At 44.2% G+C, this 20,954-nt stretch overlaps 1 protein-coding gene and 1 pseudogene across 1 annotated transcript; both read left to right on the forward strand.

The window, feature by feature from the left end:
* Nucleotides 1–20,954, forward strand: part of LOC111758644 (protein RUFY3-like) — a 109,758-nt pseudogene that overhangs the window by 5,287 nt on the left and 83,517 nt on the right.
* Nucleotides 16,518–17,219, forward strand: LOC101418981 (complex I assembly factor TMEM126B, mitochondrial-like). The gene is given in 1 exon segment (XM_012522705.4): nucleotides 16,518–17,219. A coding segment is annotated over 1 exon segment (600 nt). The 5' UTR covers nucleotides 16,518–16,557; the 3' UTR covers nucleotides 17,158–17,219.

Consider the following 20,954-nt stretch of genomic DNA (forward strand, 5'->3'; position numbering starts at 1 on the left):
CCTCCCTCTTTTCTACACCCTGCTGTTTTTGCGGTCTGTCCATTTGCTCTGTGATCTTCTGTATCTATTTCTCTTTTTGTCTTCTCTTCTCATTTTTCTCCTTAAGGATTCACTGGGATTCAATCCTGGGGACATCTGATGTAGAGAGAGGTTCCCTGTCAATTGTGCCACATCAGTTCCTGGTTTCTGTTGCTCCTTGCCTTGACTCTCCCTTAGTCTCTCTTTTGTTGCATCATCATCTTATTGTGTGACTCACTTGTGTGGGTACTGGCTCACCACACAGGCACTCAACGTTGCTGTGCAGGCACTCGGTTCACTGAGTGGGCATTGGCTCCCCATGTGGGCTCTTGCACAGGTATTTGGCTCACTCTTTTAAAGCTTTTGTCCATCAAACGGGTTTAGCATTAATTAAAAGACAATCTTGAGAATGGAAGGAAATATTTGGACATCACAAATGCCATAGGGCTAATATCATGAATAAATGAAACTCTAAACAACAATAAGACAAATGAGCTGCCCCCAGGGGCCAGAGTGACAGGCTGGGGCTGCAGTGGGAGGGTCTTTGAATAGGAGGAAGAGAGAAAGGGGGTTGTGCCTGGGGGATGCACAGCTCAGGAGGAAGGTGGCAGCACCCACATCCTCTGCATCCTGGACACCCCTGGCCAGGTCACAGATGCAGAGGAAGATTGGATGAGACCCCTGACACCAACGCAGACATGGAGAGTTGTGAAGTGCTATAGAGGAAAGCAGGAAGCAGCATGCTGACTCCCTGATGGCTGCTGAATGTGTCCACCTGAACAAAGGGCCCAGCTGGGCAGCAAGCCTGGACTGACCCAGCCCTGGACCTGGGGAGGGTTTGCATCTGACCACACTCCTCTCCAACAGTTCTTCCTGGTAATGGAGCACTGCCTGGAACATGGCTTGAAAGACAAGAAAACTTTTCTTGGACAAAACGAACCCTTCTGGGACCTCTAGAAATGTAGGAAGGCTTGTTCCAGAAGCTTCACATAAAACAGCAGGTGTTAAAAGTCTCCCAGGTTTGAAGACTCCAGGAGGCAGAGGAAGAGCCTGACTTCATTTGGATCAAAGCAAAAGAAACTCTCAGAGTGTATGAATGCATGATCAATAAAAAGGAACTTCTCATGAACCCTATGAGCCCCATGACCTCATGGTGGGAGAAGAAGGAGGTATAATTGCTCATCCTTCTTAATGACACTGATGCCTATTTCTGTGTGAAAGGAGAAGGTTTAGACTCCCAGGTGGAGTTTCAAGTGTTTCAATGTATCTCGAGGATGGGAGCAACAGTGTAGGCATGGAGGTGATTGTCAGATTCCTACAACTCTGAATCAGAACAACTAGGTAGAGGAGCTTCACATACTCTTGAATAGCACTGTAAACAACCTTCAGAAAAAAGGGGATGCTTTAGAAAAATCCAACACTAAACTGACAGGGGAGCTTGCAGTTGCAAACAACAGGGTTATTATCTTGCCAGAAGAAATGGATCAAGTTAAAGGGAAGCTCCTACATATCAGTATCCAGTCGTAAGTGTCCTAAGCAAGACAGAACTTCAGAAGGGCGAGCACTGGGTGGAGGTAGAAATCATTGGTTAGAGGTTCCCCCTCACAAGGTTTGCAAAGATTAACAGTTCATAGACACTCAACTCCCTGAGACAGAAATCAAAGAAGGCAGCCTCCAGCCCTAAGCTATTGAGTTACAGCCTAGGGGCTAGGAGCAGCCCATTTCCTCCCACTATTAAACAGAGTGGAGCAGACAAGGGCCTTCACTCCCTCTGGGTGCAGGCACCACCCACCCCTCCAGCATTCCAAGACCTACTAGCCCACTCCCCCTGGACATTTGGCCACAGGCTGTACTTGGTTTCCTGCCTATTGATAGGTCATCCCAGCACCCTCTCGGGGCAGGCTGAAGTCTCTTTTCAGGGTGTGTGTGTGCTGAAGTCTATTCTTCAGACCCTCTCCATTGGGAGAGCTTCCCAATAAATTTCCCACCTGGAATCATCAGGCTCCACGTCCCCGTGAGCGCCATTTCTCTAACATTTGGTGCCAAAACCATGAGTCTGGGGTCACATTGAGACTGAGGAGTTTCCACCCTGCCATGGCCAGGAGAGCCCACACAACACCAGACTATTTAGTACTCTGCTTTTTACTTTTACACTTTTACCAAGAAGACATTAATTAGCAGCTATTTTATTTTAGCAATAGAGGAAAAACTACTTTTTCCATTCTTTTAAATGAAAACTGAAGATTCCCAGGGGAATCAAGGTAACTTTTTGAATATGCACAGTGAGGTGACTTCCAGAAAAGTTTCACTGCTATGAAGACTTTTGCCATGAATATCAATTTAGGTTTCTATTTAATAATGACTTCTTAGAACTAGCCATTTAAGACCTTCAGTTTGGAAGAGGCTCTTACAAACTCTTTGTAATTAACCACAACCACACTCACTCTCCCATCCTCTCAAACCAACGTCCTTCTCCTCTTATCCACTCCCCATCCCCCCTAACCTTCCTAACATCACTCCTGTACTGTGGGCAGAAGTGAGCCCCCAGGTCTGGGAACTAATTCTCCTTCAGTGGCAGCACACCACCCCTGCGATGATGGTCGTGAAACTCCCTCCTTTCTCACAAACATTCCTCAGTATCCCCTCCCTCAGTGCTCCACAGGGTCTTTTTTTTTGTTTTGATTAAAAAAATTTTTTTTTTTGAGAAGGAAAAATGGTTTATTGACAGATGGCTAGACTCGGGGCTTTCTGTTTCAAACACGATCCCTGAACAAGAATTTTGAGTTCCTTTTCTACAGAGAGGAAGGGTCAAATTGTTCTTTGTTTCAGTGCTCACTATGCTTGAATTAGCATATATTGTCCACATCCTAGGCAAGCTTTTAGCATGGACCTTATACATTCTAGATAAGCATTTTTAGCACCTTTGGTTTGCATTTTCCTTGAATATTTAAAGTTTATAGAATTGGCATTGCTGAACTGTTTCCTGGAACTGGAGTCGTTGCCATGGTCACCAAGGGCAGGACTGCAGCCTCTTACTGTCCCATGCCCACAAGTCACAGACAGCTTAGGTTATCTACAAAGAGATGAAGAGCCTCCCACTCATAGCTCACATCAGTTCTATAGTCCCCCATCTCACCTGCTCATCCCACGATCCCCTGCATATGTGTGGGAAGCTGTACAGTCTGGTTTAGCAGTGACCCTCCCTTGAGAGGTGAACAAGTGCCTTTACAGAGGGGGAGTTTTTACTTTCTGCCTTATCTCCTTCTATACTGCTTTAATTTTGTACAGTGAGCATATACTACTGTTTTTAATCATAAGAAAAAGAGCCTTCAGTTTGGGTAAAGAAATACTAGGAGAATGTAGTATGAAGGAAGAAAATGTAGACTGTGAAGTACCATCATGAAACTAGCAGTAAGGTAACTGGCATTGTTGTAGAGAAGTCGGGTGTACGTGGTATCGAAGGCCAGGACATGAGAACTCAGAGAAGGACGTTGATTTATTTTGACCAGCTGGACTCAGCAGACTCCTGTCCTAATAAAAACTGAGCACCAAATAGAATTTTGGGTTCCCTTTTATATAGAAATGATATAAGGGTTGGGAGTTAACTGGTGCCCTTTTGAAAGAAAATTACATTCCTTGTTAGTTAAGTGTTTGCGTACTAGATAGGTTTTCAATTAAAGTATCCCCCACATTTCAGGTGAGCTTGAATTAGCATATCCTCCACATTCCGTCTAGATGCAACCTTGAATACACATTCAGTATTCAGTCTTACATCCTTTCTGAACAATCAAAGACTGTAGGGCCTATATCACTTATGTGGATTTCTAGATACTAGGTATACTTGGAAACAATTGTGAATTTAAGCACGGGCTATATTATATTCCCCCCTTTGAGGCCAAGCTTAAGTTATTAAGCATCAGCATCACTATTGTCAGAGTACCTCTGGACTGATTGGTATGTATGTATAGCCATGAGATGGGCAGCTGTCTGCCTTTTTACTATACCATTTATTAGGATGCACATTCTGTTTACGATGAAAGGGAGGAGGCAAGGAAGGATGGTGCATGCTCCTATGAGGAAGACAATTATTCGCAGTAGAAGCTTGAAATTGTTTACTATTGACTGCCAGCTTCCAAAGGGATTATTGAAATTCCAACCATTCCAGGTTTGCACTGGGACATGAGCAATTTTTACCATTTGGCTTGAAATTTAATCAATAACCTTTCCAGTGCTGTCTAATTCAAGGCAACAGTTAGATAGATTGAATTTTCCACAAACTCCCCCTTCAGCTGCCAAGAGATAGTCTAGGGCAAGATGGTTTTGATAGATAGCATTTCTGACTTTAGTTTACTAGTAAGTTTAGTGCATGGGCAGTTTCATTAGTTATTATCTCTACCACAGCTTGTAAGCGGGTAATTCGGTTTAGCATATAGATAGGGGTTCGATAACCCCACATGCCATTCTCTGCCCAAGTTGCTGGCCCCTAGTATTGGATTATATGCTCAGGGGGCCATTCTTCACCTCTCCAGGTAATGACAGCCCTTTTTTCTCTTATGCTTTGATATACTGGCTGGCTTAGCTCTTCCCTTCTGTTAAGGGAATGAGGAAGAAGGAGGGTTTTATTGTACCTAGCATACAAGTACCACACCAGATTTTCAAAAGTTCTCAGAATGCAACCTTCCCACAAATCCAGTACAAAACATTCGGGGCAGTAAAGGGGCCCTTTGTGGTGGAGTTCCATACTGTGATTAATTTGGGGAAAGTATCATTTATGAGAACGAGGTCAGATTCATTCCATGTTCCCCAAGGCTCTGTTGTATTTGTGGTATAATTTTGGGATTTTCCCCCTGTACATGTTAGGTTTCCAACAGATACAGAGGAGCTTAGGCAGGCCCTTGAAGCACAATATTTTCCTATGACAGAAGTATACAAGGGCCACATTCTATCTTGGGGGACAACTGGGAGGCTAATTGCATTATATGGTTGGCTGTAATTGTATTCCCTGGTTTCCCAGGGCCATTGGTCTCCCATATTAGTACCTCCACATACTTAACATGAGGAGACATTTAAGGCTGCCCCTACCACTTCAGCCAGGCATATAAAGAGGTTTCTTGCTGCTTGTGGGATGGAAAAGGGCATTTCCATTTCTTTATAGAAGGAGTGGAACACAGAATGGGCTTTACTTGTGAGTGGCTATTCCCAATACCCAACCCAGATGTAGGCTCCTGAGTCTCTTCCTTTACCATCAATGTGGAGGCCCATTTGGACTCCCTGAGTCTGCCAGGATTAAGGTTTAAGGATGGTGAAGTTAAGAGGTTACATTGACCACAGGGACTGTTAGCTGAGGCCATGCCTTTGGTGAGGATAGCTATTTGTTTAGCTGTGTCTATGTTCCAGGTGGCCCAGGTGACACAGGACCAGTAGGGGCAACAGTATGCACCTATGTAAAAGCTGGGGCTGCACTTCCCATTTCTGGAGTGCACATATACTTATTGTTATGAGTATACATCTGCTCCCAGCTGAGCCTTACACAATCTGTGTTCCATGGTATCCCAGAGTCTATAACTTTGCATTTATCGAATAGGAGGGACACTCATTGGTTCTGGCTAGTGACTGGGGTGGAGGAAAGTAGCTCCCCATTTTGATCAAGCACTCTTATTTCCCATTTATGGGAGACTGTTGGGGGTTTAGGTTCATGGCAGGTTATTTGGCCAGATGCATTACAGACATTATAGGAGATTCCCTGAAACTGACAGGTGGTTATCTGGCCCTTGCAGGTGTAATGACTATGATATATTAATGTGGTGTTGACATGGGCCCCTGTATGCACCTTTTGAATACATGGCTCACACTCTGTGGTGTTGACCTGGGACCAGGGGAGGGTCAGGGCTCGAAGTAGGAAAAATAGCAAAAGGATCATTGTAATGGATTAAGCCAGATTCCTATTCTTCGGCTGTGCGTAGACCAATCAGCTTCCAGGGTGTGATTGGAGCAGAGCTCGGTGTTCCATCCTCAATCTGCAGCTGTGCGTGGACCAATCAGCTTCTGGGTGTGATTGGAGCAGGGCTTCGTGTTCTGTCCTCAGTCTTCAGCCATGCGTGGACCAGTCAGCTTCCGGAGTGTGACTGGGGCAGGGCTTGGTGTTCCCCTTTTTCACAAGTTGAGTTTGGTTAAGCTGTGGGTATCTGGAATGCAGGTCCAGGACTCTGGGGCAGCTCTCTTGGCTCAGCTATGTTGTATCCATGGGGTGATTTCAGCTACTTTAACTGCAGTGGGGGTGGATAAAATGACAAGATAGGGCCCTCACCATTGAGGGGTTAGTGGAGCTGACTTCTAGTCCTTGACCTAAACTGCATCTCCTGGCTTGTACGGGTGTACAGAGCTGCTTAAGCTAATGGGGGCCCTTTCTTGGACCCAGTGATGCAGGTTATGTAGGGTTGTTCCTAAGCTGATCATCTGTTGAGCAATTGATAAGTTTCCTCTTTCTCTGAGATCCCCTTCTATATTCCTGATTAAGGGTGGGGGCCTCCCAAAGAGGATTTCATAAGGGGTTAGGCTTAGTTTTTGGCTTTGGCTGCCTCAAACTTATAGGAGAGCACTTGGAAGTACTTGCACCTATGTTAGCCCAGGTTCTCGGCAAATCTTGGCAATATAAGTCTTTATTGTATAGTTCATTCACTCTAATTTTCCTGAGCTCTGAGGATGGTAAGTGGTGTGTGGTTTTAGCTTCTACTGTAAGCATGGCTGCAGCTGCTACAGCTTGCAAACATGAGGGCCATCCCTGGACTACAGTGTCCAGTTGTTTGGATAGATACGCTACAGGTCTTTGTCAGGAACCAAGGTATTGAGTGAGTACTCCTACTGAGATGCTTTGGTGGTTGTGAACGCAGAGGTAGAATGGCTTATTGAGGTCTGGAAAGCCGAGGCTTGGTGCTTCCATTAGAGCTTGTTTGAGAGCAGTGGAAGCATTTTTCTGTGGGCTTTCCCAGAGCAAGGGATCACAATCTCCCCCATTTGTGGCTTCATATAAAGGGCACGTGAGGTCGCCAAAATTGGGGATCCAATTGCAGAAGAATCCAGCTGCCCCAAGGAACTCTAACAGCTTCCAGTGGGTATTGGGCTCAGGAAGACTACAGATTGCTTTCTTCCTTTCAAGTCCCAATTCACCGCACCCCTGCCTTATTTTATAACCTAGATATTTGACCTGAGGTAGGCAGATTTGGGCTTTTTTCTTAGACGCCTGATAGCCCTTTTGCAGTAGATGCTTTAATAGAGCATGGGTTCTGCTAGCACAGTCTTAATAGATGGGACTTCTGAGAATGAGGTCATTTACATATTGGAGGAGAAAACACTTATGGCTTCCTGCTTTAAAGGATTTGAATCACTGGCCAAGGCTTGTCCAAAAATAGTGGGTGCATTGTTAAATCCCTGAGGCAATTGCATCCAAGTTAGCTGCTGCTTTTCACCTGAGTTTGGATCTTCCCACGTGAAGGCGAAAATTGGCTGGCTCTGGGGTGCTACCCGAATACAGAAGAAGACAGCCTTAAGATCTAGGCATGAAAAGTAGATTGCCGATGAGGGTATTAAGTTGAGAAGATTATAAGGATTAGAAACTGCAGAATGAAGGGTTATTACTGCCAAATTAACTGCCCCTAAGTCCTGGACTGGGCAGTAATCCCCATCAGCCTTTTTAACTGGGAAGAGTGGGGAGTTCCATGGAGACTGGCACAGCCTCAATATTCCCTCATTCAGTAATCTCTGAATATGTAGCTGGACCTTTTCTTGCGCTTCACATGGAACTGGATATTGCCTTATGCTTACTGGAATGGCTGTAGGCTTTATTTCAGTAATAATCGGAGGAATGTCATGTGCCATCCCCATTGGGTTACACTCTGCCCATACTTCAGGCACATTTTCAAAGGGGAGCCACATGGCCATGGATTGGCCAGTCTCACTGAGGCAAAACAGTCTCCATTCCTCCTGCAGAGGAAGGGTTAGCACTATTTTTGGAGGGTCCTGTGGCCCCATTGTCAGTGTGGATTGCCCACATTGTCAGTGTGGATTGCCTGCAGTTTAGTCAGCAGGTCTTGACCTTGGAGGGGGACTGGGCACTCTGGAAGATAAAGGAATTCATGAGTGACCTCCTTTCCCCCAATGTTGCAGGTCCTGGCTTGAAGGAAGGGCCGCTGGGTACTTTTGCCAGTTGCCCCTATGATAGTGGCTTGTCTTTTTGATAGAGGCCCAACTGGCTTGGTCATTACAGAATGTTGAGCCCCAGTGTCAACCATCATATGTATGGTGCTGCCCCCAATTTGGACTCTGACCATAGGCTCTGCAGGGCTGAGAGACTAGGAGCCCAGTCTGTCCTAGTAATCTCTATCAGAGCCTTCCATTCCTGCCAGCCCAATGATCTGATCTGCAGGTTTTTTTTCCTGAACCTTTATGGACCTGAACCTATTTGGGTTGTGATGCCCACTGGCTTTTCTGGCTAATGTTTGGCTGCAGAGGCCAGGTCAAGTGGCCAACTGGGACACTCTTACTTTGAATGCCCATCCTCTTTGCAGTATGCACACTGATTTCACCCTAGATGTGGACTTTTCCCTCTCCTTGGGGCTGGGACTTGCCAGGTTACTCTCCTTGACACAGGAATGGATTTTTCCATGATTGTTGCTGCCAGAAGATCTGCCTTTTTTCTCATTTTCTGGTTTTCTTACCTTCTTGTTTCTACATCATGGTTGACATAGACCTTAGTAGAGAATTCCATCAACTGAAAGATATTCATTCCAGCATACCCATCCAACCTCTGCAGCTTTCTTCAGATGTCAGTCTGTGATTGGACAATGAATGCTGCATTGACCATTGTTTGGCTCTCAGGAGTGTCTGGGTGAAAGGGCGTGTATACAAAAAACATTTTGCACAGTCTTTCATAGAATTGAGCAGACTCTCATCCAGAGCCTGTAGAATTTGACTGGTCTTTGCCATATTCACTGCCTTGCGACTCCCTGCTCTGAATCCTTCAACTAAGGCCCTGTGGAACATTTCTAGTAGGTTGAGCCCAGTGTCGCTATTCAAATCCCACAGGGGTCCTCCTCTGGGAACTGCAATCAGGCATACTGCTCACTTTCCAAAGTTCACTTATGTGAGTGCTCTCTAAGTCAGGTTAGAGCTCCCTGCGTGATGCGCATTCTCTCTTCAAAATTCAATAAAGTCATTATAAGTTGTTTACAATCAGCCCAGTGGGTCTGAATGATGGACTGAAAAAGGTCTGTCATGGCCTGAGGCTTCTGCAAGAATGGTGGGGTGTGGCTTTTCCAGTTAAAGAGATCCATTGTTGTAAAGGGCTGATAGATGAATGTCCAGTTTCCCCCCTGAACCTGGCCATCTGCACCGTAAAAAATTGGGGTTCGGGCTTCAAGGAAAGGTAGGTGGAAGGCAGACTTTCGCTCTGCTCCCTCTGCCCCAGGGCTCCCTTTGGTTTGAGTTGCCACCTCTCAGCATCTCCTTCCTCACAGATGGGCAGTGCAGCGGCATTGCCAGGGGCAACCAGCTGTAAAAGCAGCTGGTCTGCATTTTCCATTGCGGAAGGTGCTAAAGACTGCTGTGGAGATGGTAAAAGCTGCTGCAGGGATGGCATAGGGCTCTCAGGTGCAGATGGCAATAAAGGCAACTGTGGGGATGGTATAGGTGCCCTCTCTGATGGCAATAAAAGCAGCGGCAGGGATGGTGTGGGTGTTGCAATTCCCCGCATGGATGATGACAGCTGGGCACTGCTTAGGGAGACTAATTCATTCTCATTCCTTAGTACTGCTGGTGGGGGGAGGGGGAGGGAGTCATCACATAAGTCAGTGGAAATTCATGCTTGTATGGCCCTTCTAAGATGGGTGGATTGGCACTGGACTTGGGGTACACTTTCTCTGGGCCCTTTGCATGATGATTGTTTGGTCTGGTCCCTGGGACAGCAATCCTCAGTTTCTGTATTAAGCAAATTCTAGCTTCCTTAGTCATGCACTTCCCTAACCAAGGTGGGTTTTGGCTCACAGTGTTTTCCCAAGCATCGACATAGGGGAATTGGTCTGGATGCCCTGGATTTCCAGTTACTGCACCATGGACTTCATGGATGATCTGGGGATCTAAAGTGACCTCCTGGGGCCAGCCCACACCCAAAGTTGGCCATTCTAATTCACAAAGCATCCTATGCTTTCCTGGCTGAAACCTTATGCCGTACACATCTTCACAGAATGCACAGGAGAAGTTTTTCAGCATACATCCTAATGGCGTTTTACTGTGTGTGTTTCCCGTTTCCACCCTGTGCCGACAGTGCACAACATTCACTCAAGCCTTAAGCTTCATCTGTCTCTGGCCATGTCCCTCTTGGGAGCTTTCAGAGCCTCTTAACCTTAGTGGGTCGGTATAAGCCCCCGATTCGGAAGAGGGTCCCTTTGCAGGGACCCCCCAGACCACCCTTGATTGTGTGAGGTTGCCACGGAACCTCGGATCAGGACTTTGCACTTGCCCCGCAGAAGTGATTTTCTGCATCTCACTCAGTCATCACAAACACAGGCACACAACCACCCCCCTTTTCTTTCCTCTGACCTGGAGAGGAGACTGGCTTCCTCCTGTATTCTCAGGAGTACTAGGGCCTCCCCTTTGAGAGAGTTGAACAGGCTCCATCCTAATTTTTAGAATTAAGCTTTTCCTGCACTGTGCCCCCGAGGGTCTTAACAGTCAGACATGTGGAGCTCCTCACTTCATTCTCAGGATCTCTCAAGCCCTCCGGTTCACCTGGGAGGGCTCCAGTGAAGACCACAACCTCTTTCTGGACTCAAATGGGGTGTCCAGGGACACCCAGGGCTGGGTTTTGCCCAGGCCCTCCTGGCCTCCTCAGAGACATCTGGGAGGGGCAAACAACTGTTGCTGCATCTGACCTTCTCAGCACAATCCCACACAAGCACCCAGAAATGTTGTAGAGAAGTTGGGTGTATGCATTATCGAAGGCCAGGACATGAGAACTCTGAGAAGGAAGTTAATTTATTTCGATGGCCGGACTCAGCGGACTCCTGTCCTAATAAAAACCGAGCCCCAAATAGAACTTTGGGTTCTCTTTTATAAAGAAAAGATATAAAGGATGGGAGTTAAATGGTGCTCTTTTGAAAGAAAATGACTTTCCTTGTTAGCTAAGTGTCTGTCTGAGTACTAGATAGGTTTTCAATTAAAGTACCCCCTACATCTCAGGTGAGCTTGAATTAGCAGCATCATTTGGCCACCTGTTTTCCAACAGTCAACCGGGACTGTGTCGGCAGCACCCCAGCACAAAAGTGAACCTCACACACTTCATGCTACACAAAAGGACCCCCTTTGCTCAAAAGCCTTTCCATATGGCTTGCTTCTCTCTTTTTTGTCTTTATTTATTTAATATTACATTTAAAAACTATGAGGTCCCCATATACCCCCCTCCTCCCTCCCCCCACTCCTCCCCCCATAACAACAACTTCCTCCAACATCATGAGACATTCATTGCACTTGGTGAATACATCTCTGAGCACTGCTGCACCTCCACTATTAATGAACTCTGTGCTGCTGGGCTTTTGTGCCCAACGACCTCCCCTTTAACACCCCTTTCTGGAGTGAAGAAGCCAAATGGGAGCTGTTACCTCATACAGGACTGTTACTGGATTTTGTTTAGGTTCTTGGCTATGCTGCAGAAATGCATTTCAAGAACACATTGGGTGAGTTAGGTCAGTAATTTTTTCAGGTAGGGAGGGAAGAGAAATGGGAGAAAATAATCTGTTATTTTCTACCCCAGGTAGAGAGGAAGGGGTTTGAAAAGTGATAAAATGGGTTGATTTACAGACTACAGTTTCCCATATAGATTATAAAGCCCCAAGTTTTACTTGCATGGCCACATGGCAGAGGATAAACAGTGAGAGCAGTGTGCAGAGGGCAGGACAGAAGTCCACAGGCAAGAGCACAGGGAGAGAACTTGGCCTGGTGTCTGCCTTTTGAACTGTTGACTATCCCATCCCTTTGCTAATGGCAGGGGAGAAGTTCCAGCTATTTACCATTTTGATTGCTTATTTCTCCCATCAATCTCCCAGGAGGTCCCAATGATAAAATCCTTGGGGAATAGCTGGGGCTTCTCCTGCCTTCTGGAGAAGTCTTCTCCTGAGTGCCAGAATCTTGGGGAGGGTCTTCCAGTTGCCATCTTGGGAGTTATTGATACCCACATGGACTTCTTGCCAGGTTCCAGATCCATCTATTGATTCCCTATCTTTCCTGCTTCAGGACCTTGAGCCATCAATGAAGACACACAGTCCATCAATGCTTTAGTACTCAACCCACACAGCCTCTTGTCTCACATACGCTGACACACTACACACTACACCTTAACTGGTCTTAAGGAAGCCTTCTTCCCTATCCCCTGAGCAGAAATTTCCCAAACACTTTTGTTTGCACATGAATGGACCCTGAGGACCCCTTAAAACCCCAACAGTTGATGTGGAGGGTCCTTCCCCAGGGCTTTAGAGACAGTCCTCACATTTTTGGAAAGGCTCTCCACCCAGACCTCTCTGACCTCCAACTTCCCTCCATGCCCTCCTTCAATATGTCAATGACTCACTCCTCTGCAGCCCCTCCTTACTAACCTCCATAACTCACACTCTCACTCTGCTTACCTTTCTCAGGGAAAAGGAATAGTGCATCTCCCCAAGCAAAAGCCAATGTTTCAGAACTGAAGTAACCTCTCTAGGACTCCATCTCTCTCCATCACATAAACATCTAACCACAATTTGAATCCAACTCATCAGGGACCATCCCCTCTCACATTCCAAGGTTCATCTCATTTCTTTCTTAGGGTTAGTTGACTTTTTCTGTCTCTGGATTCCAAACTTTGGGACTATATTTAAACCTCTGCCAAGCTGCTCCTGGCACCTGTGTGGGCCCCTTATTGCTCTCTACCACTCAAGTCCACTTTCAATGAACTTAAGGAAGCCTCAATGGCTGTGCCGCTCTAGCCTTCCCTAACCTTGCTGAGCCCTTCTCCCTCCATGTTGATACCCGACAGGGACATGAACTAGGAATTCTAACACAACCAATGGCCCCAATAATCAATTCATTGCTACTTCCCCAGACAGTTAGATCCTGTAATGCTTGGCTGGCCTACTTGCCTCAAAACTCTCACTGCTGCCTCCATTCTGGTGCAAGAAAGCCTTAAACAATCTCTGATAAGTCATCTTGATGTTTTCCTCATTCCTTACAACCTCTCTTAACTCACAAAGCCACTGCATCTGTCTCCTCTGCCCACCACCAAACCCTTCACGCAACCCTTCTACAAAACAAAACCCCAGAGTCTCCCTACACACTATCCTCCTCTCGACCCTTCTACAAAGCCCCAGAGTGTCCTTGTACCACTGTCCTCCTCTCAAAGTTCTACAGAGCCCTCGAGTCTCCCTCCGCTTCTGTCCTCTCAACCCTGCCACTTTCTTCTCACTGAACCCAATCACCCCCAGAAGGGCCTGATGCTAATTCCATACATGACTGTGGTGAAGTGCTTGATCTCCTTGCCAAACTCCTACCTGATATTCTAGATTCCCTTCTTCCTAATCCTACTCATACGTGGTTTGTTGATGGCAGTTCTATGAACCTTAGCACCACCACTCAGGCCAGATATGCTTTTGTCACCTTAAGTGACCCTGTTGAGTCAAGTCCCCTCTCCCCAGTACAACCTCACAAGCTGAGCCACAACCCTCCCCAGAGCACTGGACAGAGGCAGGGGCATGGCCTAGATAGACATTCACCCTGACTCTAAACATGCACACCACATCCTACACTCATATGCCCCCATCTGGCAGAGGGAGGATTCCTGAGTTCTAGCAGGTCCTCAATCGTGAACAAAATCTCATCTACAATCAGTCAAATTGGCATCATTTCCAACCAAGCTCCCCTAAATTCACTGCAAAGGGCACCAAAAATGGAATTCCCTCATATCTTTTGGCAATAACCAAACTGATGCTGAAGCCAGAGCACAGGCAACTCAACCCCACCCAGGTTCCCACTCCACCATCACACCCATTCTTTAGCTCTTCCATATCCTCCCCCCTTATACACCCAAGGAAACCTCAAAGTTGCCCCTTAAAGGAACAAAGCAAATTAAGGGGTGGTTCATGAAGGATAGAAAGATTCTTTTACCTGAATAAATACCCACAGCATTCTCACCTCCCTGCCCAACCAGTACCATGTAGAAACAAGCCACTTTCACAGCTCTTATCTAACTCTACACTGCCATGAACTCAAAAACATTTAAAAGAAATTTTTAAAAGCTGCTCTATTAGTCAACAAACTAATATCAAAGGAGACTCTACACCTCTCTCTTTCAGAGCCCACCTGTTTAGGGGCTGTAAGACAGGACAAGGCTGGCAACTAGAATTTACCCACATTCCACCTGTAAGGAGGTAAAACACCTCTTGGTCTTTGTAGACATCTCTTCTGGATGTGTTGAAGCATTTCCATCACCCCTGAGCAGACTGATGTTATAATTAACATCCTGTTAACTGCTTCAGGAATGAAAGATTCAGACACCAAAACTCATATGCAGGGAGGATCCATCTGCTTTATTTCTCTTGCTTACATATCATGTATTTTTGGATTTGGCCAAGGGCAGTGGTTAAAGTTAAATTTTCAAGGATGTTTTGTCTTGGAACAAGAAACCTTGTCCCTAGACTCACATCCTTTCTGGTGGCAGAAATACAAGAACTTGTTTTCAAACTTCAATCAAAAAGAGATAGCTTGTGCAGAGATAAACAAAGACAGAGTTGCTTTTGCTCTGAAGCAAGAACAGATGAGCTTTTATAAATCATTTAATCATGCCCTTCCCAAGGTGATGGAACTATTCCCCACAATTAACAGAAATAATTCCCAGATTTGGCCTACCCTCTTGTCTGCAGTCAGATAACAGGACAACCTTCACCTCTCAGATCATAGAAGGGGTGTGCAGTGCCTCAGGAATTACCTGGAAGTTACATATTCCTTGCAGATGTCAGTCCTCCAGAAAAATGGAACTTAACCAAATTCACAATGCAGGTTCAGACTCTATGGACTGAACTTCTGCCCTTAGCTCTCATGAGAATTCAAACCCTTCCTCAAAAACCACACTTCCTAATCCCCTTTGAAATCATGTATGGTTGCTCTTTCACCCTTACCTATATACCCACAATCATTAGATTTTGAAAATAATATAGTCAGCCTGACACAAATGCATTCATTCCTGTATCAGCTAACTCCACTCTTCCTGCACTGGAACCCTCTGCCCCTCATTGCCTGTTCTTCCAGGTGACTGGATGTACCTAAAGGCCTTACATTCCAGCCTTTAACACCAAAGTGGACAGGTACTCCTAACGACTCCCACTGCAGCAAAACTTTTAAACTTTCCATCCTGGATACACTTTTCCAGATTAAATCCTGCTCCTCTGCCTTCTGTAGACAGAAAATTACAAGATCCTGAAGTTCAAGATACCTACACCTGTGAACCTCTTGGAGACCTATGCTTGAAGCTCACAAGAAACTGACGAGACAATGTTCCAGTTACCACCAACCCCATTTCCCTCTCATCTCTCTCCCTTTCTTTCCTGCAGTCTTACCTACACTTAAATCTGGAGGTACCAAATCATAAGTTGTTACTCAAGGCCACCATGTCATTGTATTGTTCTCTCCTCACACTTGACTGACTTTATCACCCTCTCTTCCATGTCACTTGAGCAATACCTTGACATCACTCACCACAAGGAGATCTTTCTGATTTTTACCCTGGAGAAATCCTCTTCTTTTTTGCCACCCTCTTTATTTTCTTTACTGAATAAATTCTCTCTATGATAAACAACCCATGTTTTGCTCTCCACTCTTCTTTGTACTAACCTCTCAAAAAAACCCTTATCATCCCTTACAGACACCATCTAAACCTTAGCACATGCAAGTAAGCATTCTGACTGCTGGATATGCCCCGAGCATGCCCACATTGAAACTGCATCCTTACTCACCTTTCCTCTAAACCCAGAAACTCTCCTGAGTGTCCACCCACAGCACACTGGCTTCCGATGACAAAGGATTACAGACACCCCCCGCCCCCAAGTTAACCAGGGTATGAAGAAATACTTATTCTCCATCAGGCCTTAAACATCTCTTATTCAGGGGAATATTCAAATTCTATTGGTAGGGTCACAGTCCTACGGGCAAACCTTTTTTATGCTTTAAAACTATCCACATGACCTTAAGCAACTACTTTAAGACATGTACCCACTACATCTTGTAATCATACTCTGTTCTTTTAACTCTACAGGCAGGTAGATTTGGAAGTGCCAACAAGCATCTTAATTTGACCCTATTTTGGAATGATTCAGGCATTAATCAAACACTGCACACAAAAGTAAGCAGTAAAAATTATAGTGAAAATGTACTGTGCTTCAATAGCTCTTTTTAAATTAAAGTTACTAGAACAGGCCGAAGGCTGGCACTGACTTGAGGGATGTGTGTGTGGTGCAGGATATCAAGATGGCAGCATATATGCATGGTCAGCCTAGTCCTCTTGAAGATGCAAAACTCAGAAGACCAGCAGTCATTGAAATGATCGGAAAAAAAATTTAATATCTTAGTAAAGAAAAGATCCTAAATATATATGGGTCAGTGTTCCTTGGAACAACAGGTGGTTTCTCTGGAATATTGGCAAACTTCATTTTCAGACACTGCTTCAAGGTTAACCATGATGCTTTGAAGACGTACACATCATTGACTACACTTCCATTTTTGTCTACTATAGTTAGTTATAAACTCTTTGTAACGGATGCTTTGTGTTCAGGTAAGATAAGCCAAGAGAACTGTGTTCTGAGAAGTTCACTGATTAGCCTAGTATGTGGGGTTTTGTATCCCAGTGCTTTGGCTTTTTCTAAAAATGGACGTCTAGCCATCAAGTATCATACTGTTCCACTGCCACCAAAAGGGAGAGTTTCACTCTCTTGGCTGTTGCTTTGTCAAACAGAGTTGAAAGCAATGATGATTCCTCTAGTCTTTCAGATGTTTGCTGGAATACTTAATGGTCTGCATCATTATGCAGTATTTGAAAGTACACTTGAGGAAACTGAACATGAAGATTAACCAAAGAATGAATGGATACTAAAGGACACAAATAGATTTTTTATGGTGAGGAGTCAGATATTGCTGAAAGAGTTACAAGTAACTGGAGAGACAACTTGTGTTTATCCCTCTCTGCCTGGCATATAGCAGGTACACAATAAATATTTGGTAATTCAATAAATAAATGTTAATTTCCTCTTAAAAAAAATAAAGTTACTAGAACACAGGGAATGTTACTTTAAAAAACATTAAAAAAAGAACCATAAGAGGTTAGATATAACCTACTCCCCACTCCCATCAATAGCTCTTATAGACAAACCGAGTTATTTGGAGTAGGAACACGATCAGGAAAATTATACAATTTAACTAAGTTAAAACCTAGAAAAAAACCTCAAAATTTTCTTCACTTCTCTTTCCCAAAATCTCCTCTGTCAGACTAACCTAACATACAATACTTTGGAAACTCACTACTCTCCTTTAAATGTTAATATAGTATATAGTGGAAATCAAATACCCAACATTCCCAGTTGCTGGTATTATTTTATTTCCTCAGATCCCTCAATGGCACTAACGCTTCTGGGCACAGGTTTCTATTTTCTGTGTGATAACACTGCATACCTAACACTCCCTACTCAGGCTGTACACAGTTTCCCCACCCATTGCTGTAGTGTATAATGTCATACCAGCCACTCTCCAAGGGCAGGCTGAAGTCTATTCTTCAGATCCCCTCCATTGGTAAAGCTTCCTAATAAACTTCCTGCCTGCAGTCATCACCCTCTGTGTCCCAGTGAGCACCGTTTCCATGACAGCATTGAAAGGAGTAGACACAATTATGACTGGATGTTGAAAAGGTCTAGAGAGACAGAACTGTATGAGACAAGAGATGGACTTGGCTCTGAAAGTGCTGGAGAAGATGAGGAGAAGGTGCCTTGGTGCCTCCATGGCAGCAGCTGGATGCTTTTAGGGCTCTCAAGCATGACCTTCCTTTTAAGTTGCAGAGTTCAGAAATAGGAGGAAAGCAGAAATGTGAACTAAGCAATCACTTGGAAGAAATGACTAATCAGACGGCTGCTACCATTAAATGACTTAAACAAAGATGGCCCCAGGCCGGACAAGGCCACAAGTCTGCTGAGCTGGACAACCAACTCTCCTGAGAAAAAAATTGGCAAAACTGAAGGGAGAAATAGAGATCTTGAGAATAATAGTTGGAGACTTCAGCAGACCACTCACATCATTAGATGAACAACAGACAGGAGATCAGCAAGAAAACAGAGAACTTTAATGATATGATAAAGAGACCCAAAAGACATATACAGAATGTTGCATCCCAAATCAGTGGGTTATAAACTCCTCTCAAGTATTCATGGAACTTTCTCCAGGATAGATAACATGTTCGATCACAAGGCAGGTCTCAATAAATATAAGATGATATAAATTACACAAAGTACCTTCTCAGATGATAAAGGAATTGAAAATGAAATCAGTAGTAGGTGGGAAAGGAGAAACACAATCCTAAACAATTAGTGGGACAAAGAAAAAACTGTAAGTGAAATTAGTAAATATATTAAGACAAATGAAAAGGAGAACACAACTTCCCACAATGGGTGGATTCAGTGAAGGCAAAGTAGAGAGGGAAATTTATAGCCCTAAATGCCTATAGGAAAAAAGAAGAAAGAGCAAAAATCAAAGATATAACTAAATTAATAAACTAGAAAAAGAACAGTGAACTAATTCCAAAGCAAACAGAAGGTAAAAAATAATAAAGATCATAGCAGAAACAAATGAAAATGACAGCAAAAACACAATAGAGAAAATCAACAAAACCAAAAGCTTGCTCTTTGAGAAGATCAATAACATTCACAAATCCCTAGCTAGACTAACAAAGAAAAGAGAAGAAACAAAGAAATAAAATCAGAAATGAAAAGAGGGATGTTACTACTAACCCCACAGAAATAAAAAGGGTAATATGAGGATATTATTAAAAATTGTATGCCAACAAACTGGACAACCCAGATGAAATGGACAAATTCCTAGAAATGCACAAACAATCTAACCTGACACTACAAGAAGTACAAGAACATAACAAATCATTCACATTTAAAGAGGTTGAATCAGTTATCGAAACATCCCAGCAAAGATAAGTCCAGGAACAGATGGCTTCACAGGGGAATTCTACCAAGCATTTTGAGAGGAATTAACTAATCCTGTTTAAAATCTTCCAAAAAATTGAAAAGGAGGGAAAATTACATAACACATCAATCTAACACCAAAAACCACATAAAGATATTACAAGAAAAGAAAATTACAGACTAATCTGTAGTGAACATAGATGCAAAAATTCTTTGTCAGGGTGGGTCAACACAGGAAAATCAATTAATGTAATACACTACATTAACAAATCAAAGGGAAAAAACACATGATCACCTCAATTGGTGCAGAAAAGGCATTTGAAAATTCGAGCATTCTTTCTTGATAAAAACGCTTCAAAAGATAAGTATTGTGGTGTCCATTGGGTCCCAGGTTCTGGCTCCCCATTCCTAAGGAAAACTGAACCCAGAGTATGCAGCCTCCTACATGCCCCAGGACACAAATTAAACATAAGAAACCTCACAAAGCAACAATGTACAGATGGTAATGTAGACTGTAATTTTCCCAAGCTGTACAATTCTTTCCCATAATATCACCAGACCCCATTTATGTAACTCTGTTATGAAATGTCTTTATTTGGAGACCCTATATATTGTACTTTATTTCCCCACACTCTTTACAGAGTGCTAACTTCATTCTCTGAACTACCACCTTTGAAGACCCTCTCTTATCTGTAAGCCCCAATAAATAAAGCTTATGTCTAATACTGTACAAGGTGTATCTTTGGTTTGGTGACCAATTTGACCCATGCTTGTTAGGAGCTGGGTTGCAAATGTTATACAAGGAAATTTCCTCAACATTATAGAGGGCATCAATGAAAATCTCACAGCCAACATCATACTCAATTGGGAAAGTTTGAAAGCGTTCCCTCTAAGATTGTGAACAAGATGAGGCTGTCCATTGTCACTACTGTATATTCAACATGGTTCTAAAAGTTCTAGCTAGAGCAATTAGACAAGAAAAAGAAATAAAATCATCCAAATTGGAAAGGAGGAAGTAGAACTCTATTTGAAGATGACATGATCGTCTATTTAGAAAATCCCAACATATCTCCAACAAAGATGCTTATGCTTATAAATGAGTTCAACAAAGTGACGGGATACAAGATCAACCTGCAAAAATCAGTAGCATTTCAATACATTAGAAATGATTAAGCTATTTACAATAGCAATAAAAAGACTCAAATATCTAGGAAGTACTTTAACCAGGAATGTAAAGGATGTGTTTCAGAAAACTACAAAACAATTCTAAAAGAAATCAAAGAAGACCAAAACAAATGGAAAGACATTCCATGTTTGCGGCCACCCCTCGGGCTGAAGTGTGGTTTGCTGGCCTGGCAGGGGAGCAGCCACGGTAGGCCTAATTCCGCTGCCCCCATAATAGGGTGGCTGGTCGGACTCACCGCCACCCCTGAAGGGAGCTCGGCATGGGCGCAGAGTGCCCTCGGGTCTCCCTTTCTCGGCAGCCATGCTTCCGCGGCCGCCCCTCCTCCCAGATAGCGCCACATGATGCCTTTTTTCTCCCTGCGCAGGCGCAGGGCAGAAAATTCCAGTCTGCCCTTTTCCCCTCCCCCGACAGCAGCAACAGCCAGGCGTGGGTGGAAAAATCCAGTCTGCCCTTTTCCCTCTCCCCAACAGCAGCACAGCCAGGCGTGGGCGGGAAACTCAAGT

This window comes from Dasypus novemcinctus, chromosome 22 (assembly GCF_030445035.2).
Source record: "Dasypus novemcinctus isolate mDasNov1 chromosome 22, mDasNov1.1.hap2, whole genome shotgun sequence".
Taxonomy (NCBI): domain Eukaryota; kingdom Metazoa; phylum Chordata; class Mammalia; order Cingulata; family Dasypodidae; genus Dasypus; species Dasypus novemcinctus.